We start from the raw sequence: 24,072 nt of genomic DNA on the forward strand, positions 1-24,072 counted from the left end.
AGGAGGCCATCGGGCCCAGGAGCCGGAGGGTCATCCTGACTGAAACCCAGGACAGAGGCTGAAAGATCTGAATCATAGCCTGAATATCCCGGACTCGCTGCTCTGGAGGATAACCCCGAAATAGCGTTGAATCCAGAACCGCTCCGATTAAGGGGAGCTTCTGAGAGGGACTCGGGTGCGACTTCGGCACGTTGATGGAGAACCCCAGCAAATGCAGGAGGTTGGCCGTAGTCTGAAGGTGGGTGACGACTGTCTGGGGCGAGCCCGCCTTCAACAACCAGTCGTCGAGGTAGGGGAAGACTGACAACCCTGACCTGCGCAGGTGAGCCTCGACCACCGCCATCACCTTCGTGAACACCTGAGGGGCGCTGGTAAGGCCGAAGGGGAGCACGGCAAATTGAAAATGCTCGCGGCCTACCGTGAACCGCAGGTAACGCCAGTTGGCCGGCAGGACGGGGATGTGAAAATATGCATCTTGCAAGTCCAACACTACCATCCAGTCTCCAGGGTCGAGGGCAGCCAAGACCTGAGCCAGAATCAACTTCTTGAACTTCTCCTTCTGGAGGAAGCGGTTGACGTTCCAGAGGTCCAAGATGAGTCGCAGGCCCCCTTTGTCCTTCTTGGGGACCAGGAAGTAGTGGGAATAACAACCACGTCCTACTTCTGGCCCAGGAACGCACTCGATGGCCCCCTTGGCCACGAGGGCCGTAACTTCCTGCTGGAGAAGCAGCAAGTGATTCCCCACATGCGGTGGCACCGAGGTGGCATGGCGGGAGGGGAGGACTGAAAGGGAAGAGAATAACCCCTGCGGATCATCTGCAACACCCACTTGTCCGATGTGATATTGCGCCAGTGGTGGAGGTGGTGGCGGATACTGCCACCCACCAGCGTGGGGTGCTCCACAAAGCTCGAATTAGGAAGGTTTAGAGGTAGAAGCAGCGGGGGCGGAGGTGGACTGCCCCCCATGCTGATTCCCAGAGCCGCCCCTGTGGGAGCTGCTGCCGCGCTGAGGCTGGTCCTGCACAGGCTTGTTGAAGGAATGTGCCTGGGAGCCCCTGCCTTGGCCACGAAAGGAACGAAACCCAGGAGTGGCTGGGTTCTTAGTGGAAAGACCCAAGGACTTGGCCGTGGCCCGCGAGTCCTTGAAGTGCTCCAGCGCACTATCAGCCTTATCGCCAAACAGGCGAGTGCCATCAAAGGGCATGTCCATGAGCGAGCTCTGGACGTCAGGAGAGAACCCAGTGGATCACAACCAGGCGTGGTGACGCAGCGCCACAGTCGTAGAAATCACCCTGCCCAACGAGTCAGCGGTGTCCAAACTACACCGAATGGCTAACTTAGCCGCATCCTTACCCTCAGCAACCGCCTGGGAAAGCACAGCATGGACCTCCTCAGGACACTGAGGTAACACCTGAGCAACAGTGTCCCACACCGCGTGGAAATAGCGGCTCAACAAGCAGGTGGTGTTTACCGACCACAGCCCCAAGCTGGATGACGAGAACAACCGCTTACCAAACTGCTCCAGCTTCTTAGAGTCCTTATCCGGTGGAGCCGTGGGAAAGGCACTCTGCGACGTCGAGGCCTGGATGACCAGACTCTCAGGTGTGGGATGAGTGGTCAGAAACGCGGGGTCACCAGGCGCCAAGCGGTGACACCTGGTGACATGCTTATCCACAGGGGCCCCTGTGGCCGCCCGCAACCAAGTGACCAACAGGATGTCCGTGAGGGCGTAGTTGAAGGGAAGCAGTGGCTCCGACGAAGTCGACGCCGTCTGGAGCACCTCAGTAAGGAAGTTAGTTTTGAGGGCCACCGTGGGAAGATCAAGGTTGAGGACCTCAGCATCCCGACGGAGCACCATCGTGTAGGAAGCGCCCTCCTCCATCGTAGGTGGGGGAGAGGCAAACCCCGGGTCAGAAAAGACATCGAGGTCACCGGCGTCCTCCAGATCGTCCACCCAGTCCTGCTCGGAGACACACTAACGGGCAAGAGGGTGCTCGGACCCCTCCCAGTCATCCTCCACCTCTGTTGCAGAAGGAACCGGTCACGGCGGCACAGCCGGAGCCGGAGAAGGGACATAGGTCGTCGGAAACAGCGCTGTGAACGGTGCCGGCCAGGGCGCCATCTCCCAATGCAGATCGCAGGTAGGAACTAAATGGTCCTGGAACTGGGGCAAGGGTGGAACGAACGGCACCCACTGCGGCGCCGGAGGCGCTGGGGCTGGACCTGGCAGCGCCAGACCTCGTGGTGCCGGGACCGGAGCAAACGGCGTAAGACCCTGTGGTGCCGAAGCTGGATCTGCCGGCTGCGTCGACGGGCCAACAGGATCTGGACATGGGACCACGGGGCCCGAAGGCGCGCCGGCGGGACCCGAAGGCGTGCCGGCGGGAGCCCGAGGCCTAAGAAGGCAGTCCATGGTGGCAAGAAACTCTTGCACCTGTTCGGGAGTCGCCGACGAACCTGGTTAAGGCGGGTAGGCCGCGGGACTCCCAGGCTCCAAGGGAGCCGCAGGGGCAGAGCCCCTGTCCCCCTCGTCCGCATCCGAGGACCGACGGGGGGACGTCGTAGAGCGAGCACGCTTCTTCGACTTCTTTTTATGTCGTCGCTTACCAGAATCCGAGGGTGAAAACTTGAAGCCCGAGGAGCGACGACTGCGGCGCCGCGAGCGGTCCCGGGAACGGTCCCTGGACCTATGTTGGGACGAGTGCCGGACGTCCAGCAGCTTCCGGCGCCGCTCCCTCAAGGCCTTCGAGGCCATGGCTCGACAGCCCCTGCAGGACCGGGAGTCATGTTCGGTCTCCAGGCAGTAGAGGCAAACATCATGGGGGTCCGCCACCGACCTGTTGCGACGGGAGGCCCCACAAGACTTAAAGCCAGGCATCCCTACATGCACCAGGAGAAAAAATGGGAATCAAAAAGTCTCAAAAAAAGAGTAGTCAAAAAGTGACTACGGTACATGCTCTATCCGGATCTGCGCTTGCTGGCGCAGAAAAAGAAAGAACTGACGTCAGCGCGCATGGGTGGTGCTTAAGTAGTCTACGTGACGTCATTTCAGCGCTTACGACGCCAGTGACTAATGCGGAGCCGCACGACTCCACCTACTGACACGCAGGGGTACTGCTACAAAAAACGCTACAGGTCCAGTCTGACGCCTGGGGATATTCTAAGGTAAGGAATCTATCACTAACGTGTCTCTTTCAGATGGATCAGGCATAAGCTACTTATTCTTCAAAGTACCTTTCAGGTCATTAGAGTATCCAGATGTGTTCCGCAGCATGGGATTGTTTCAGGATGAATTATAGAACTGACTGAGCTGAAGCAGGTTCTGTCAGTTTGGACATCTTGTTGGCCATGCCCATGATACTAGGAAGCTTTTGCACAAAGGGCAAACCTGTTATTTATTTACTTGTTTTTCACATAATTGGCTTGACACTTCATGGCATAACTGGTGGTGTTTAGACTGTGGCAGTTCTAGAAGATTTTACAACCATTTATTTAGATGAAACATCTTCCTAGGGCGAAGAAGGTTGGTTCAAAAAGGCAGAAGTTTCCGAACCAATCTTCATCTCAAACTGTGTATTAAGGGGACATGTCTCTTCTTGAAGGGGGGGGGGGGGGTCAATCCCAGAAGTAGTCTCTTAGGTTGTGAGAGTTTTTTTTAGTTAAGTTTCACAAAATCTGGAATGCCAGAATAAAAACCCAACCGTGGGGAAGAACAGAGTTTTCACTGAACATGTATGAAAATCCTCTTTCTAGAAAGAAAAATTCATTTCTAGAGTCCCCTCAACCACCAGGGTTTCCCCTGGGTGGCATGCTTCATCACTGGGGTCCTCTCAATCCGCTGTGGATTGAGGCGTGTTTTGCGTCTTGCGGAATTACGTAGGAGCACTAAGTTGTGGAAAGTGTGTAGTATAGTGAAAGTGCCCGTGTGTGCCACTCCTAAGCAAACCTATAATTAGGAATTAGGTGCATACACAGTAGGTGTGCACCTCATTAAGACGTAATACAAACGGTTAATCACGGACACGTAGTATTTTAGTTTAGGCACAATTTTGCCTCATGATCTGCAGGGGTAGAGGGGCTTGTAGTCACACTTTCTTCAAAGAGCACCTCTGGCAAATCACCTAATGGCACCCCTGGACCCCGCATATAGGTTTGCTTAAGAGTGGCACGGACGGAGCTGGTCCTTGTGTGGCCAGCTCGCAACATGTCGACCCAATACTAGGGACTCAATACTCATTATAGTTAGACTTTCCCAATTATTAACCCCTGATTTTAGGCATACCAAATAAGGGCAGGAATAAAACATTAGCCCACTAATTAGGTATTTTTAACTTTTTGTTTTTCCACTCCACTTTCACTGCACTACACATTTTCCACAACTTAGTGCTCCTACATAGTTCCGCAAGTCGCAGCACGCCTCAATCTGCAGCGGATTGAGAGGACCCCACTGATGAAGCATGACACCTAGGGGAAACCCTGGTGGGTGAGGGGACTCTAGAAAATAATTTCAGTGAAAACCCTGTTCTTCCCCACAGTTAGGTTTTTATTCTGGTATTCCAGATTTTGGGAAACTTCATTCAATTAGGAGGGTGAACCTAACCTCAACCTCTATCTCCCCCCATCTTTTGATTGCAGTTTTTTTGAGTTGCCAGGTTAGGTAAATTGTTCAGTTTAGGACAAGGAGCATTTCAGAGCTGGGCTTCCACCAAAAGGATGACATGCCAGTCCTTTCTTTGGATTCTTGACTCAACAATTAGATTTGCCTTACTGGGTCTCAGATTGTGTTTGGGAACAGCAACTGAAGCAATGTTGGCCTTTACTTTGAATTGTATTCTCTGGGCCACTGAAAGCACATACAGTTCTTGAAGAGCTGTTATGGTTAATTCTTTAAATTGAAACAAAGTATAGTTATGAGTTGGGGGTTCAGATAAGGGAACTCTGTTTGCAATTGGAGAGTTGGTGTAGGTCTTGGTTTGAAGGCGTTCCCCCTTGTTCAACAAGGAATATAACAGCACTTGCACCCAAGAATGAAGTGGAATGGAAGCCATATTTCTCTGCACCTTCTAGAGAAAGTCACTGTGAAGGAGTGATGAAGGGACAATGCCTGCCTTTCTTCCCCTTTGTTAAAGTTTATCTGAATATTGGTGAAACCTATTACTTAGCACTTTCACTTCAGCATTTTTACAAAAGAAAAACAAACTCACATCTTCAGTGATTGGCCAGTGGTAGCTTCCGTTTGCCAGACTAGCTAGTATGAGTAACATACCTGCCACAGGGAATGCACACCAGTGATTGCCACTAACACCTTCCTCAAGTATCGAATCTGAAAAAGAAAGTTCATTTGGAAAGGGTTAATCCATATGTTCATACCACACCCCCACACAAAATGCATCTTATTAACACTGGCCCATGATCTTAATATTTCAAAGATCAATTTCTCTGGTGTCACACATACCAACAAATAATGGTAAAATCCATGACTTATCAAGCAAATAAATCAAGTCACAATGTATGTTCACAAAGCAGTGGTCCCACTTTCTAGGATTCTACTACACAAAGTGACTGGTATGTTTTCTGATGATCCAAAACATTTTAAAGAGTCACATAAAACCATACTACAAACAAACTTATAGGTATGCCTGTGGATTCTACTTTGGGACAGAGATCCAGAGGTTGTCAAAGCAGATGCACTGAAACTGCTTATAGGTAACAGATGATAGGCATAATGACTTCTGCAAACCTTCGCCTCTTCTCTCCTTCCAGTCTCATCCTAGGGTGCTGTGTCATTGCCTACACGCTGCTCAACATGTTATCCCAACTCCTCTCCCTCCACCCCGCTGTCTGTTTCCCTGCCTCCCACCAACAGTGCCTTCCACCTTTCCTGCCACTATACTTTATTTCGGCCATTTTGGCCATAAAAGTCACATACATACATTAAAAAAAATCAAACTGTAAACATAGCAGCAATTTAAGAGAATAGTGCACAAAAAAAGAATACCTTTTACAATTCATTTCATTTCAATTTTTAAAAATATATAAAAATATTAAAAATGTAAGAGATTTGTAAACATATACACATTTCCAACTCAAAGTACCTGTCCTTGTTTCTTACGAGTTATGTAGGCAGAGTATAGAAATTTACTAATGCTAAATACAATGTACTGGGTTAAGTTACTTTTCATGATCCTAAAGGCTATAGCGCAGGACCTGGTTCCCAAAAGGTTACACATTGGTTTTAGCCATTTCTTTCTAGCATTCATGTAGGCGCTACAAACAAAAAACATATGAGCCTCATTCTCAGAACAGACATTGGAACACATAGGGCAACACCCCTTTTTAACATTCACTTCTCCCAATCTTTTTTGTGCCCATCTTTCGGTGTTGTAATTAAGCATAAGTATCCCATATCTGAACTTTAAATAAAGGGTTTTTGCAATGGGAGGCTCTATCTCGTCCAGGAATGGTTCAAAACGGAACTCATCCTTAACTGACAAAAAGAACTGGACTGCGGAGCCTACACTAATTCCATCCACTAAATTTCTGTTCATGTGGGTCCAAAAAGCTCGCTTAACTATTAGTTTAGAAGAGGTGGGCAATTTGTCGGGAGCCTCCCACATGAAATATAAGCCCAGGAGTGTAAACCATTTTTTAATATGCACTAGCCATTGGATGGAATTAAAAGAATCAAGAGTCATCAGTTCATGTAGACCATTTCTATATTCTATCAATTCCGGGGTGGACCAAAGCCTAACCCAGAATATTAATGGTCTTAAGATAGCTAGATGGTCTGTTCTCTTAAAGTTCAGGTCCAGTTGGAGAGGTAAAAGAGGTGTACTATTAGGGACCCTTACAGAAGCACGCATGAATTTGTTGTCCAGATTTTGAAAGCTATTCTTGGCCCATGCGCCCCATATCTCTGCTCCATATAGCACAGCAGATTGTATTTTAAATTTAAAAAGTTCTAAAACCGGGGTTACACTTTTACTCGTGCTAGTATTCATTTTACATAAAATTGGCTTAGCATTTTGGGCATATGTTATCTTGCTTTTCTCGATTTGGGCTTTCCAACTTAGTTTGGAATCGAGCACAACACCCAGATAGGAAAAGTTTTCCACAATATCTAGTTTTTGGCTATTCAGGGTTAAAGACCCTCTATCTGGCATACTGGGATTTAATGACATGCATTTTGTTTTGTCAGCATTGATTTCCAGGCCCTTTATCTGACAATAGCGACTGAAGGAATTAAGGAGTGCCTGGAGGCCCTTTTTTGTTTGAGATATAAGTAATGTATCATCTGCGAAAAGCAACGCAGGCACCCTTTCACCATTGAGCTGCGGCGAATCGTTAACACACACATTCAAATAAGCAGGGGCATCATTAAAAACAGGGAAAACAAGGTAGGGGCCAGGACACATCCCTGGCGAACCCCGCTTTCAATGGGAATATTGCGTGTTAGCTCGCCATTAGGGCCCCACCTGATGTTTGCAAAGTTATCAGCATGCAGCTCAACTATTTGGGCTAGGAGGCATCCCGGTAGACCCATTTCTCTTAGAGTTTTCCAAAGTAGACTGCGTGGGACAAGATCGAATGCAGCCCTCAGGTCAACGAAGGCAACATACAGGTGACCTTTTTTAATGTGCACATACTTCCAAATCAGACAACAAAATCGAAAAATTTGGTCAATAGTGCTGGTCCTACTCCTAAAACCAGCTTGAAATTTGGAAATTATGTTCGAGTCTTCCAGCCAATCGTTGATCCTGAATAGCAAGTGTTTAGCATATAATTTTTGGAGCGTGTCCATCAGACTGATAGGTCTGTAGTTAGAGGGTGTCAATCTATCCCCCTTTTTAAATATTAACACAACCTCCGCTGCACGCCAACTATCAGGAAAGTTGCAGTTTGATGATAAAACATTAAAAAGGCGGTTCACATATGGGGCCCAGACGTCAACTTCATGTTTGTAAAGATCCCCCGGTATTTTATCAGGACCAGGGGCTTTGGTGTTTTTAAGTTCGTTGATCGCCCTTACTGTCTCATCCAGTGTAAAATTGAGGGGTTCAATAATGGGAGAATCAATATAGGGGGGGCACCTTAAACTCCCTTTACTGTCGCCATCGTATTGTTTATAAAGATTTGTAAAGTGAGTTACCCAGGTCATCTCATCCAGGAATACATCTTTCACAACTCTCCCAGCATGCCCCCCATTAGCCACCAGCCTCCAGAAGCCAACATTATCATTACTTTTTGCTGCAGCTAACATTTCAGCCCAAATTGATTCTTCCCATAGTCTTTTAGATGTTTTAAGTATACGTTTGTATTCAACCCTTGCAAGATTAACTTCTTCTTTTGCCTTGTTTTTAATGGCAAGCAATAAGTTTCTTTTAGCAATCCTACACGAGTGGTCATACCATAACTTTCCGTGATTAGCCACTCTTATAATTTGTTGTTTTTTTCTCGGCATATCTGATAGATACGTTTTTAGTTCTGAAAAGAAGATTTTGTGGAGATCAACAAAATGATCAAAATGTTCAGGTAAGAAGGCATGGTCAACTGTGTGTGCAAACGTTTGCTCAAAAAGAGAGTATACCAACGCTAAGGCCTTACCATCCGCCAGAACACGTGACCATCTTACTGCACGTCTGTTGTTGTTTATATGGACGTCCTCACACGTGCTTACAGTAGATGTTGTGGTAGTATCACTAACCAAATTCATATTGATGTAAAATTCCAAAGGATAGTGATCGCTTTCCCCCCTGCTTACTACTTTCAGATCGATCAAAAAATGCCAGATGCTAAGAGAAACAAGTACAAAATCTAGATTGCTTTTAGCTTTAGAGAAGGTTGGTTGTTTTTGCAAGTCCGATGGGAGACGGCCATTTCCTGCTCTAAGGCCGTGGTCTGCGGTGAGTCTTAATAATTGGCTGGCCAATGTGGAGTATTTAACAGATTTTGAGGTACCAAGTTGGGGGATATTATACGCTTGGTCCTCATCTTCGAACACATCAGAGATGCCCAGAACAGGTTCGTAATTACAATTTAAGTCTCCTCCCAAGATAACCGGGATCTCTCCAACTACGTTTTTCAAGAGGAGATCCAGGGCTTCAAGTGTTGGTGAAACCTTGGAGTGGCCGATCGGTCTGTTGTAAACATTAATGATGTAACATTTGTTTCCACAGGGTGGAGTAACCCTTAGGGCCAAGATATCGGGAGAGCCTGTGTCAACAAGATCAACCTGCATGGCCAAGGTGATTTTTAGCCAAATTAATAGGCCCCCCGATGGTCTTCCTCGATCGGACTGTACTGCCTCAATACCATAAGTTTTTATATCCTACCCGATGTGGAACTTCTGTCGCCCAAGTTTCTTGTAGCAGACAAATATCACAGATGTCAATATAGTCTGCCCAGTCAGGGTCTTTTAAGTTCTTACAAACACCTGCGATGTTCCAAGATAGAATAAGTAGACGAGGTGATAGACTCTGAGTGACATGGGAGGGATTGACTACACACTGTTTAGATAAAATGCCTAGCTGTGGATTTAGCATGTCTTTCTCTGCATCCCTGACTCTTTCTTTCACTACGGTATTGGATCCCCCAGCCGGACCACCCTTAGCTTTACTATAGCATACATTTCCGGCTTTGTAAGATAATTCCACGTTCTGGGGATTTGAGATCGTCCTATGCATCCTAACCTTAATGGTCTGATCTTCATCATGCAAATGTAGGACATTTTTTAGTTTGGTATTACCTTTGTCCATGCTACAGAAGGTGTCATATAAATTAGAGATACAGTCAGGCATAGTGGCAAGTCAATCGACAGCATCAAGGCAACTGAATCTATTGGAGGTGGTAATGCCAGACCACATATTATAATCACCATGTCTAGCCAAATTGGGAGCACTGCCATAATAATGGTTGACATAGTTCCACTTGGGGACATGATGAATGGGTCTAGGTAAAGGGTAAAAAAATGATAGGGGTCTAGCTTCGATGGAAGGATTCACACCGTACGATTTCCAATTGCATATTAGTTCAGCACTTTGGGGTTCTTCGAAGGATATGACAATACAGTCACCCGTGGTTGATTTGGCCGTTGACCCTACCCATGGTACCCTCCTAACCATAAGAATCTTACTTTTCATCTATACTGAATGCCCTCCCTCCAGCCCCACCTGTCTCTTTGCCCCAGCACACCCCTTTCAGTGGCACTTTCACCGCCTCACAAATTTATTGAAGTGCAGAAATGCCGGCTGACTGGTATCTCCCACCCTGCCACCACAGACAAGTTTTTCTGACCCCCTGCAGGTGACAGCCCCATGCTCTCTTGGGTCAGAAACAATACCTAGCCGGAGGAAGGTGATCACACCTCCTTCAACAGGATGGCTAGCAAATTTTGCATATCAAGGGCAGAGGCTTCAAAGCCTCTGCCGCCTTTGGATATGCGACCCCAGGCCCCCCAGGCCTGCGAATACCACCTGCTGCCCTGGGGCTAATTTGGCACCAGAGTAGGTGGGAAAATTATGTAGTCAAAAGGTGTTTTAACTTACAGGCCAGTCACAGCCCTAAGGTGGGCTACCTGACATGAACAACGAAAGAAGGGTTTAACCATCTTAAATTTGGTGAAACTAGGAACTCTGGGTCAGGTTTATGTCCACTCTCCCCAGGACGTGGTCATATATGGGGTGTAGTCACACGAGAGGTAAGTAGCCCATTGGGTACTACCATATACTCCCCTTAACGCCCCAAAATTCAGTATTTAGGGGTTCCACTGATACCAGCAACCCAAAGTTGGCTACTAGGAACCGAAGGAAGAACAAAGAAGAGCAATTATTGCAAGAACTGAAGACTTTACCACTACTTGGCTCCAAACCCTGCCTTGCTGCTGGAACCTTGAAAATTGCACCGACCAGACTTGACCAAAAGCTGAACTCCTCCCAAAGCTGTGGAGGACCGTTCATCAACTTCAACAACCAAGCAGCAACCCCCTGCATCTGCAGGCACAAAGTATCTGTCTGGTAGCCTATGCTATTGGTCATCAGGCCCACAGAAGGAGCAGCGCAACAGGAGGAAGTCTCTGGGGCTCTAGGAGGTCAGTCCCGTCTCTCTGACAAGATTCGAGACCCTAGATCCTACAGCAGCCCCCTGCACCAATACCCTGACTACCAGGGAACTTGTGCCTACCAAGGCTTGTTTGTGTCCAGTCCAGACACCACTGCCACAAAGACTTACCTGCACATCGAGGGACTTTGAAAGACACAAGCTCCATACCAAGAGTGTCCCCTGCTGTGTTTCTTTTCCCTTTTGTGCAGGTATACCGAGAACTGTGAGAGCCTCCAATGCTAACTTTCACCACTCAATCTCCACGCAAGGAGGTGGAGGCTGGACAGGTTCGGGTGGAGGACTGTCCCCTGTTACTGCCGCTCCACCCCAGGAGTGACACATGTCACCAGTGTGAACTCTGGCTGGGGAAGGGAGAGGGATCTGTCGTTGACCCAATCCTGGTTCGTAAGCCACCACTGCAATTGGTGTGCAGTGCCCTCTGAGATCTGGATGACATCGGAAAGATTCCCCTGATGCTGCGCCCACTGGAACTTAAGGTCCCACTACAGAGCCTGCATATGCCACCTGGCATGGTCCACCAGCAGGATGCAGGAGGCCATGAGGCCCAGCGCCCTCAAGGTCAATCTCACTGAAACCTGGGATAGAGGCTGAAACTTCGGTATCATAGCCCAAATATCCCGGACTCGCTGCTTGGGAGGATAAGCCCAAAATTACCCGGTATCCAGAACTGCTCCGATGAAAAGGAGCTTCTGAGAGGGAATCAGGTGAGACTTCGGCACATTGATAGTGAACCCCTGCGAATGCAGGAGGTCCGCCGTAGTCTGGAGGTGGGAGACGACAGCCTGGGGCAAGCCCGCCTTCAACAGCCAGTCGTCGAGCTAGGGGAAGACTGGAACCCCTGATCTGCACAGATGAGCTGCGACCACCGCCATCACTTTCGTGAACACTGAGGGGCACGGGTAAGGCCAAAAGGGAGCAGAGTGAACTGAAAATGCTCGTGGCCTACCGTGAACCGTAGGTAACACCTGTGAGCTGGCCGGACAGGAATGTGGAAGTAAGCGTCCTGCAAGTACAACGCTACCATCCAGTCTCCATAGTTGAGGGCTGAGGGACCTGAACTAATGACAACATTTTGAACTTCTCCTTCCCGAGGAAGCAGTTGACGTCCCTGAGATCCAAGATAGGACGCAGGCCTTTGTCCTTCTTGGACACTAGGAAGTAGTGGGAGTAACAACCACAACCTACTTCTGGGAGAGGGACTCTCTCGATAGCCCCCTTGGCCAAGAGAGACGTAACTTCCTGATGGAGAAGGGCTAAGAGATCCTCCGACATGCGATGGAGTGTTGGTGGCATGGAGGGAGGGGTAGTCTCGAAGGAGAGGGAGTAGCCGCTTCGGACTATATGCAAAACCCACCTGTCCGATGTGATGCTGTGCCAGTGGGGGAGGTGATGGCAGATCCTGCCGCCCACTGGCAACTGGTGGCCCTGAAAGGTCAGACTAGGAAGGCTTAGAGGCTGCTGCAGAGAGGGCATTGGTGGACTGGACCACCCGCTTGCCCCCAGACCCACGGCGGTGGGTCCCACGTCCCCAGCCGCGCAGAGGCTGGGTAGCTTGCGCCGGCCTGTGGTCCTGGGTGGGGCACCCCTTCTGTCGCCACGAAAGGGGCGAAAGGAAGGCTGCACAGGACGAGAGGTGGCAGCGAGGCCCAAGCATCTGTTCGTAGCTCTAGAATCCTTGAAGTGCTCAAGTGCACTGTCCGCCTTGTTGCCAAACAGGCGACGGCCATCAAAGGGTATGTCCAAAAGAGTCGATTTGACATCCCAGAAAAGCCAGTGGATCTCAGCCAGGCGTTGCGCCTGAAGGCTACGGACGTAGAAATCGTTCTACCGAGCGAGTCAGCGGTGTCCATCCCACAGCGGATGGCATACTTTGCTTCGTCTCTCCCCTCTGCGACCGCACAGGAGTGTGTGATCCAGGACTCCTCTGGACACTGGCAGCACTTGCGCAACCGTATCCCACACAGAGTGGGTGTAATGGCCCAAGTGACATGCGGTATTCACCGACCGCAGTCCTAAGTTGGTGGAAGAAAACATCTTCCCAAGATGGTCCAGCTTCTTGTATTCCCTATCTGGGGGAGCAGAACGGAACGCGCCTTTGGATGTTGAGGCTTAAACCACCAAGCTCTCAGGGGGTAGGGTGTTGGGAGAGGAAAAGAGGAAATAATTGGGTCACCCGGGGCCGGGCGGTGGCGTCGGGCAATCGTCCTCTCCACAGGAGCCCCTATGCTGGGCTTGGACCAAGTGCCCCGAAGGATGTCTGTGATGGCCTCACTGATGGCACTAGGGGCTCCGAAAAGTCCGCTGCCGGCTGAATCACCTCAGTCAGGAGATTAGTCCTGACTGCCACTGTAGGAAGCTCAAGGCCCAAGACCTCGGCCACCCTACACAACACCACAGCGTCGGAGGCTCCCTCCTCAGTAGCCGCGGTAGGGGGAGAAAGCATGCTACGGTCTGGGGAATTATCCAGACCACTGGCATCACCCAACTCCTCTCTCCAGTCCGGCTCATCAAGGTGGCCTGCCCAAGAGTCAACAGACCCCTCCCAGTCCTCCTCAACTTCCTCTGGCTGCCACTCAGGGCGATAGGGAATGCCAGGGTAGAACAGTAGTACAAAAGTATCAGTCAGCGCCAGTACCGGCGTTGGTCGACGCCGGTCCGGCTCCATTTCCAAGTTGAGGGGGGAGGCCGGGGTCGACGCCGGACGGGAACACAACCCGCGTCGTAAGTGGCAGTGGGGTCGTCAGAGGTATCAGTGCCGGGGAAGGTGTCGTGAGGTCGACCGGCACTGATCCAGATCCATGCCTGGATCCCTGGCGGCCCTGCTGTGCAAGGGCCGGAGCCGCCAGCATCGAAGGCCTAGAGCCCCCAGCCGAGTCCGGGGGCCCGAAGGCGCGCCGGCGGAGTCGGGCTGCCCAAAGATGGAGTGGAGAGCTTTGCAAAATGCACAAAGCTTGGCAGGGGACGCTTCGGCTCCTGGGAAGGGAGGGAAGCTCGGAGCCGCCTCAGTAGGCTCTGCAGGCGGAGCCGAAGGACAACGACGGGGAGAAGGCGATGAGCGACGGTGCTTCTTTGCCTTCTTCTTGTGCTTCGATTTACCCGAAGACGAAGACTTTGATGAGGAGGGATGGTGGTGAATCCGCAAACGGTCTCGCGACCTCCCTCTTCACCGGGACCTCTAGTGGCGCGAAGCTTTCGAGACCGCTTCCATAAAGTCTTCAGGTTCATGGCCTGACAGTCAGAGCACGACATCAGGTCGTGGTCACACTTCAGGCACCAAAGGAAAAACGAGGTGCGGGTCCGTGACTGACATCAACTTGTGACAAGAGGAGTCACAAGGCTTGAAGCCGGTCCAACGATAGGACATCCCTCGTGCTACCAGGAGTCGGACGACTCGAAATAGAGGACGACAAAAGTAAAAAGATCACTAGTCAAAAAATTACTAAGGGTACCGCTCTCTCCGGATCTGCCCTGCTGGCGCGGCAAAAAGAACTGACGTCAGCGTGCAAGGGGGGATCTAAGTAGATACGGCAACGCCATCCCGGTGATCACGACGCCGACGACGAACGCGGAGTCGTCCAATGCCACCAACCGATTTAGTCTGATGCCGGGGGGTAATTCTAAGGTAAAGAATCTATAACTAATAGTCTCTTTCAGATATAAGGATACCACTCTTCATTCTGCCATGCCATGAATTGAGCATACATTGGATGGATGGCTTCTCCTTTAAATACTGCATATCCTGGTCTATAGTCTTTTTTATCCATATATGCAGTTCGCCCTTTGTTGTGCCTATCTGGAGATTTTTGCTTACTTTTTAATCAAACAACCTACATATTCCGTCCAGGAGTTTTCTGGCTCTCTTTGCCATTTCAAATTACTGTGCATTATTTCATTTTTAGATAGTGAAAACAGTCTAAGCACTTGCCTTGACTCCAGCCACATCCAGATTCTTACAGTCTCAGCGTGATCTTGGTAACTCCAGAATATTAATCCCGTTTCCATTATTAATGCCTAGGTCATTGCTGACCTTGGTAGGAAAATACTTTTTAGGCATTTTCTCCTCTTCATATTCCTCATTCAATTTGCCACTTAGGCTTAATAATAGAGCCCCATACTGGAATTGCTGGTGAATCATTCAGCTAGAACAGATCTTCGGGACAAATCTCCATAGCATTTTATTTTTTTAATCCCACTTATTGATGCTAAGGCTCTCACGATGAGTGCTTCAATATGATCTTTCCACAGTAGTCTCTTTTCAAACCATACCCCTGAGAACTTATATTTATTCACTGTTTCTAGTATGTAGGGCCCCCGAAAATGGCATTCAAATGTTAAAGGGTTTTTTCTGAATCCCAGCATTTTGTTCTTATCCATATTTACTACTAGCTTTTTCTTATTTCAGTACTCCAAAAATGTATTCAATTTATTTTGTAGACCTACTTCAGTCATTTCCGTTATGACTAGGTCATCTGCGTAAAGCAAGCAAGTTATATGGGTGCCATTCATTTTAGGGCTAGAGCCCTTTGATGCAGCTAATACTGATGATAGATCAGCGATTAACAAAGGAAAAAGAAGGGGAGCTAGGACACTTCCTTGGCATAACCTGTTCCTAATGGGGATATTCCGGGTCAATTTTCCTCCTATATCGATGATCACCTGAGCCTAGTTATGTGAATGCAGAACAATTATGATGTTAAGGAGGCTCCTTGGGATTTTCAACTTTGTCATCATTTCCATTAGACACCTATGATCTACTGAATCAAAAGCTGTACGGAAGTCTACAAAGCAGCAAAATAGACTGCCCCTTTGTGGTCACTTGCACGGAAGTCAGTGGAACAGACTACAAAATGGTCTACCATAGAATGACCTTCTTTAAACTCCCCTTGTTCTATTGGTACAATTCAGTGTAGTTCTGCCCAATCCTTAAGTCTGCCTAAAATTATCTTTGTGAACAGTTTTTCGCCTATGTCAAGGAGGTTAATCAACCTATAATTTATTTTTCTTTCCTATCTCCTCTCTCATGTATTGGTCTTATGATTGCTACCTTCCAATTTCCGGAGACCCGGCCTGTTGACAGATTTCCTGAAATGATAGGTAGAAAAATATTGTCTACTAATCTGCCTTAGTTTTAACTATGCCTGCCGGTAGATTGTCTGGGCCTGCCACCCTAGTCAATTTCAGAGACACTATAGCGTCTTTGATGTTTTGCAAGGAGAACTGGGTTTTAATATGCTCATCTATCCCAGTCCAATCTATTGTACTCTTTCTCTCTATTTCACCACCAGCTCCATACCTTTCCTTTAAGTAGTCTACCTATTCTTGTTCATCTATAAAAACATTTATAGTCCCCTTCTCCTTCCCTGATCCATGTTGCACCAGCTGTCAGAACTTTATTGTATTTTTTGTTTCAATAATTTTTAACATGTTTTTCCAGAAGCTCTCCTTATGGGCTCTATTTTATCATTTTTTTGTATTGTCTTTTGTTGTTCAAGAGACTATAGTCATCTCAAACTGGTATTTTATCTTTAGTTTATTCTCCCCTTTCCTTATGAGGCTTTTAAATAGCCTACATCCTCTATCACACCAGTCATTTTCTTTTCTAATGTCTCCCGGGCCCTTTTCTGCTTCTTTCTATTAGCCATTAGCTCCACCTTTAGGCAATGTTCCACTTGATGAATTATTTGACCATACCATGCTATACAATGTACCGGATATCTTGGCTCTGTTGATATTTAACCAATTCTACTACTTGTTTCTCAAAGATCCTAGTAGATAAATGTTTGGGGAATTCTACCTCTAGGGTGAGGACCATTTCTCTCTTTCTACCACCTCCCACGATTATTTCCAAAGTCAAGGGGTAATGATCACTTCTCTCACTTTGCATTATCTTAACATTTACAATTTTATCAAAAAAACAGGCATGCTTGAAAATATAATTGATCGGGCACAATTGCATAACATTTTTAAAGGGCTGTTTTGCCTAGCAATCTGGGTCCATACGCCTGTTTATATTAAACATCCCCTGTGAACCCCTATACTCCACAAATTCAGCATTGCGTGTTGCTATCGTACTTGCGGGAAATCCAGCAGTACTAATATCACATGCTGATAGTATTTCTTTGAACCAGGTATAGGACTTTTCAGAGTCCAATCTATGAATGTCTCCAAGCAAAAGGATCATGTCCTTATAATAGTTTGCACAGATTCCTTCCAAATCTTTCTTAAATATTTTTGCTCCAATCCATACTCCTCTACGTTCCCACTTAGATATATACATTAATTATTATCATACAGTCATACCTCGTGTCTTCAATGTATAAGTGGACCCTACAGGCGACAAACCAGTTGCTTCTTACTTTTATTGATGAAACCTTTTTTGCTGCCTTAGTGGATACACGTATTGTCAACCCCTGGAAGGGCGTCCCTGCCCCACTTTTTTGGCGGTTCTATTAACCTGCAAGAACCCATCTAATACTGAAGGTTCGTCGCACAGCCAGGTTTTCTGTAAACATATAATCTCATATAATTTCATCATTTACTTAAACACTTCTAGCCTCATCTTTTTTACAAACCTGCAGATGTTCCACAATAGAATTCCCAGACTGTGCGACCCCTCTTCTTCCTAATCTATATCATCCAACCATCCTGACTCGTTAGTAGCAAAGATTGCCAGAGCAGCATAACAATTCCCTTTGTAGCTACCTTTGCTATATTCTTATGGGCCATTGTGTGGAACCATTACTTTTAGCGCACCCGTCTTACTGCATTGTACGTGTCTTCTATCCATTTTTTTTGTTTGAATTTCTTTATTTGCATTTTTTAAACATTACTATTAATTAGTTGACATGTTACATAGGATAAAGTATGTGTTGAAGTCAGGTTCCTGGCATCTGCACACAGTAAGCATAATAACAGTGCATGAAAACGTAAGCACAACATTTATAATAGGCAAGTGTTTAGATTCCCATTGCGGTAGAAACAATCACAGAATGGCCAATCTGTCCGGCAAGAACGAATGAGTTACTTACCTTCGGTAGCGATGGATCTGGTAGCGACACAGTTTAGCTGCAGATTCCTTAACTTAGAATATCCCCAGGCGTCAGACTAGATCCGGAAAACTTTTTCCCCAGCAGTACCTCTGCACGCCGGGGGGCGGCGTCGCCCGGCTCAGTCCTGACGTCGTCCACGGAAGTGAGTCAATAGAGCCATATAAGCCCCCCTCGGCGTGCTGACGTCAGTTTTCTACTGTTAAACTTTTCCGCGCCACAATGTGGAGCCACTACAAAAACTTCGAAAGTATAGGAACAGTGTGCCAAAAAAGGAGCAAAAACCTTTGAAACAACAATAAAAAATCATAGAATGAGAAACAATACAATGTTGAAAAAGTACTCAACACTTGAAGGGACTGAAGGGAGCGAACAGAGCACCCCGCCCCAGGAAAAGTCCCACCAAAGCGAAGAGCCGTACCCCCCCGCTAAGAGGCAACGGCAGTGGAAATAAATGACATGACAATCAAAAGGCAGTTTGCAACCACAGGATGGAACTGTATGAAAGACAGTCTGTAACCACAGGATGCAACTGCAAAGGACCACAGGACTTGTAAGACCTGGGGTCACCAAGCCCTAAGGGGGTAACGTGACTCAAGCGGCGGGGCACCCAAAGGCTTTTGTGTAAAGCGACCATACACCACACACGACCTCTGAAGCAGGGAACGCACACAATAAGAGACGCCACACTGTAGGGTTTATGCAACAACTCAAGTTTATCTAAGCAGATAGGCATAAAGACAGTTCATTATACGTAAATGCAATTCATTAGATGTAAATGCAGTTCATTATATGTAAATGCAATTCATTAGATGTCAATGCAGTTCATTATATGTAAATGCAATTCACTAGAGGTAAATGCAGTTCACTATATCGGTTAGCATCTGTTGCACTAAATTCACCAGCAATTCCCTCTGAGGCCCTAGGCCACACTCGTATAGCTTAACATCCGTTGAACGGACTGGGAATCATAGCGCCACACCTGGGGTCTAGTGGGGGGCTCAGGGCAGACTTCGCGGGCTTCCCGCCCCTCTGGTACCCTTAGCGCCTCAGTGGGCGGTTCCCGCGCTACTCACAATAACTGCACCGTGAATTCTTGTGAGCAGAGCCTGCGAACGTAGCGTTACTCGTAATAATTGGGCATTGAACACTTCAGAGCAAAGCCTACCAACATAGCGTTACTCGTAGTAATTGAGCATTGAACACTTCAGAGCAAAACCTACCAACATAGCGTTACTCGTAATAATTGAGCATTGAACACTTCAGAGCAAAGCCTACCAACACAGCGTTACTCGTAATAATTGAGCATTGAACACTTCAGAGCAAAGCCTGTGAACATAGCGTTACTCGTAATAATTAAGCATTGAACACTTCCGAGCCAAGCCTACCAACACAGCGTTACTCGTAATAATTAAGCATTGAACGCTTCAGAGCCAAGCCTGCGAACATAGCGCTACTCGTACTAATCACGCTCCAAGTGCTTCTGTGCAGTTCGTGGGGCACAACGCTGCTCGACAGTCTCGGAGGCGAGGGGCAATCCCTCGGCGGGGTGTCAAAGTCTTGAGCGGACGGGGGGGAACTCCCTCGGAGGGGGAATCCGGGTGTCAGGGTGCGGTGCCGCTCCCGGTCTGTAGGGGGCGCACCGGGTCTGGCCTAAGCCTCCCGGCTTACCTTGATCTCGACGTCTGGAGGCGTCCGACCCAGCTCCGGACTCCGCAGTAGCTCCTTCCGCGACGGGGCAGGCCACGGCCTTACACACCTCTGCATGCAACTGCCACGGCAGCGACAGGACCCCGGGCTTCTCCGCGGGCCACGCTGGGGTGATGATGCACACTTCAGGCTTCCGGGCCGCAGCGGTGAGCGCGCTCTGGTCCCCGCACACACAGGGGGGGGGTCCAAATTAAGCGGGAGAGCTCCGCGCACAACGGGGATGGATGCCGGGGATCCCAGGCCAGGTCAGGGAGCGCAGGAGTCTCAGCACCAGTACCTGGTTGATCCCCAGCCGTTCCGCAATCAGCTTTAGCGTAAAGTTTCAGTGTTCAGGTTTGACATGAAGTCTCAGCATTCAGGTTCAGCATGCAGTCGTGACACGAGGTCTCAGCATTCAGTGTCAGCATTCAGGTCCAGCATGCAGTCGTGACACGAGGTCTCAGCATTCAGTTTCAGCATTCAGTTTCAGCATCCAGGGGTGACCTGAAGTCCTGATGGCGCAGATATTTCCGGCGCCCTTGGGGGGTTCTGTTCCTGGGGGGTAGGGATTGAGTTGGCGACTAGGTCCTTCCTAGTCAGGCAGGCAGAGGGTCCCAGGGTCCTCCTACTGCTGGGCAAGATCAGTGGGCTTTACAGGATGCCTCACTCACTTAAGAGGCAGCACCTAAATCCTGTCACTCTCAGAGGCATAAGTCCCTGGCTAGGCCCTACTGCCTAAAACTCCTGCGTGGATTCTCCAGCTCTGCTCTACCCCACTGGCCAACTAACTAGAAAAAGTTCCCTCCCTCACTTATGTATCCCTAGGTCAGGTGACCTCTATCCAAGGCGGCAAAAGTAAAAACCCCACCTCCCTTCTAGAAGGTTCCAGCACATTCCAGGAGCTTCCCCATTCTACCTATGGGACAAAAAAGGTGGGCATGTGGGGTTCCAGCCAGCTCCTGGCAGCTAGGGTGCTACTAATGAAGACCACTCTGCAGTAGCAGGGGCATGTGGCAGCCATCTTGGGAGAAGGGAGCACCTGCACCTTAACACTGGTGGGCAATGAAAAGGCGCCCGGAGACCTAAGTCCAACATAAAAATGAGGGTGGAAAGAATGAGGCACGATCAAAAATGGAGGGGAAGACCACCCTAGGGCTGACAGGTCTGAAACGCGTCCCCCCCAGCCGAAAGAGGGGAGAGCTACCCAACCTCTAGGGAGTTCTCATCGCTAAGGCGGAAAAACCTGGAGAGACCGTCAGCATTGGCGTGGTCAACTCCGGGCCGATGTTCCACCCGAAAGTCCATCCCCTGTAGGGAAATGGACCACCTCAACAACTTGGGGTTTTCGCCTCTCATCTGCATGAGCCAGCGAAGGGGCCGGTGGTCGGTCTGAATGAGGAAGTGAGTTCCAAAGAGATATGGCCTCAACTTCTTCAGAGCCCAGACCACCGCGAAGGCTACTCTCTCAATGGTGCTCCATCGCCGTTCCCGAGGGAGGAGTCTTCTGGATATGAAGGCCACTGGTTGATCTTGGCCCTCGGTGTTGAGTTGCGAGAGCACCGCACCTATGCCGTGGTCTGAGGCGTCTGTCTGTACAATGAACTCCTTACTAAAATCTGGAGTTGCGAGTACTGGAGCGGTACACATCGCATGTTTCAGCGTGTCAAATGCCTCCTGGCAAGCAGCTGTCCATATAACCTTGCGAGGTTGCTTCTTCGATGTCAATTCTGTCAAGGGGGTTACGATGGTACCATATCCCTTGACAAACCGGCGGTAATACCCAGTGAGGCCGAGGAACGCTCGGACCTCTGTTTGGGTCTTGGGGGCTCCCAAGCCAAGATGGTCTCTATTTTGGCCTGGAGGGGTTGCACCTTACCTCCGCCCACCAGGTGTCCCAGGTACACGACAGATCCCTGTCCAATCTGGCACTTGCTGGCTTTAATTGTTAGGCCAGCGCGTTGCAGCGCCTGCAATACCTCCTGGAGGTGCTGCAGATGGTCCTCCCAGGTGCTGCTGAAGACAGCTATGTCATCCAGGTATGCCGCTGAGAAGGACTCCAGACCAGATAGCACCTGATTCACTAACCGCTGGAATGTGGCCGGAGCATTTTTGAGCCCAAAGGGCATCACTCGGAACTGAAAGTGGCCCTCGGGGGTGGAGAATGCTGTCTTCTCCCTTGCTCCATCGGCCATGGCAATCTGCCAATATCCGGATGTTAGATCAATGGTGCTGAGGTACCGGGCTGCTCCCAGCCGGTCCACCAGCTCGTCTGCTCGTGGGATGGGGTGAGCATCCGTCTTCGTGACAGAGTTCAACCCCCTGTAGTCCACACAGAACCGAAGTTCCGGTGTGGTACCCGGTGGGGCCGCTTTCGGCACCAACACCACCGGACTAGCCCACGGGCTGCTGGAAGGTTCTATCTCCCCCAGCTCCAACATCTTGGCTACCTCACGCTGGATGCTATCCTTCACTCGGTCAGAGAGCCGGTAAGACTTGTTCTTCACCGGGGGGCTGTCCCCTGTGTCCACATCATGGGTACACAAATGAGTGATTCCAGGCGTGAGGGAGAACAACGAGGCAAACTGTCCCAGGACATGGCGGCAGTCCCTCTGTTGCTCTGGGGTCAAGGATGGGGAAAGGACTACACCTTCTACCGAGCCATCCTTCTCCTGTACCACTAGAAGGTCAGGAAGAGCTTCACTCTCTTCCTCTTCGCTCCCATCCGTCACCATAAGGAGAGCAAGCTCTGATCGCTCATGGTGCGGCTTCAGGCGGTTGACGTGGAATACCCTCAGGGGCTGTCGGGGGGTCTTTAGATCCACTACGTATGTGGTCTGGCCTCGTCGCTCCACAATGTCATACGGACCAGTCCACCGGTCCTGGAGGGCACAAAGCTCCCCAGGCTCCATGACCCACACCTTCTGTCCAACGTCCAACTCGACCGTCTGAGCGTTGCGGTCGTACCACTCCTTCATAACGGTCTGGCTAGCCTCTAGGTTCTCTGAAGCCTCCTTCCACAGCTTGGCCATCTGGCTGCGGAACGTCAGCATGTAGCTGACAATGTCACGGGGAAGCTTCTGCGAAGTCTTCTCCCACCCCTCCTTCACTAAGCTGAGGGGACCCCTAACGGGATGGCCATAGAGCAACTCAAACGGGCTGAACCCGACTCCCTCCTGCGGTACCTCCCGGTAGGAGAACAACAAGCAGGGGAGGAGGACGTCCCATTTACGCTTCAAGCCCTCTGGCAGGCTTCGGATCATTCCCTTCAAGGTTTTGTTGAAGCGCTCTACGAGCCCGTTAGTCTGGGGGTGGTAAGGAGTGGAGAACCGGTAGGTCACTCCACACTCCTTCCACATGGCCTGCATATAGGCCGACATGAAATTCGTGCACCTGTCCGACACCACGACCTTGGGGAATCCCACTCGGGTAACAATCCCCAACAGTGCCCGCGCCACCACCGGTGCAGTGATGGTCCTCAGAGGAATAGCCTCTGGGTACCTAGTGGCGTGGTCCACCAAGACCAGAATGAACCGGTGTCCCGCTGCGGTCGGAGGGTCCAACGGCCCAACAATGTCTATGCCGACCCTCTCAAAAGGGGTCCCGACCACCGGGAGCAGTTCCAAAGGGACCTTCCATTTAGTCACAGTCTTGCCACTTGTCTGACAAGACTTACAGGTCTTACAAAAGGTGTTTGAGGCGATCCTCATCCCGGGCCAATAAAAATGTGGGACCAACCGTGCAAAGGTTTTGTCCTGACCCAGATGTCCGGCTAAGGGTATCTCGTGCGCTAACTCCAGCAGGAAGGCCCGGTAACATTGGGGGACCACTATGGCCCTCGAAGATCCATGTACCGGCACCTTAGGCTCACTGTATAGGAGACCATCCTCCCAATACACATGATATCCGCCCGCCTCCTGACTGGCCACTTGGGCTTCGGCCTGTCGCCGCATGCCTTCAAGCGTGGGGCACGCTCTTTGTGCCTGACAAAATTCCTCCCGGGTAGGCCCTCCTTCCACATGCCAGTCGGCAAGGGTCGGCAAGTTCCCCCACGGGAACGACACCCACCTCCGTGGACTCCGGGGGCACCTCTGCAGCCTCCCCATCCATCTCACGGGGCGTGTCCTCTACCACCTTCTTCTTTCCACATTTGACGTTGGGTTGGGCCATGATTCAAGGCTCCAACCCGGGTTGAGTTCCATGCCGGGCAGCCATGGACCGC

At 49.6% G+C, this 24,072-nt stretch overlaps 1 protein-coding gene across 2 annotated transcripts in view; it reads right to left on the bottom strand.

Annotated features, from left to right (window-relative positions):
- Window positions 1-24,072, bottom strand: part of KNTC1 (kinetochore associated 1) — a 1,031,844-nt gene that overhangs the window by 247,014 nt on the left and 760,758 nt on the right. For both annotated transcript variants that reach the window (XM_085636469.1, XM_085636468.1), the window contains exon 57: window positions 5,267-5,323. In XM_085636469.1, the coding sequence (XP_085492595.1) occupies window positions 5,267-5,323 (57 nt within the window). The remainder of the gene's footprint in view (window positions 1-5,266; window positions 5,324-24,072) is intronic.

This window comes from Triturus cristatus, chromosome 11 (genome assembly GCF_964204655.1).
Source record: "Triturus cristatus chromosome 11, aTriCri1.1, whole genome shotgun sequence".
Taxonomy (NCBI): Eukaryota; Metazoa; Chordata; class Amphibia; order Caudata; family Salamandridae; genus Triturus; species Triturus cristatus.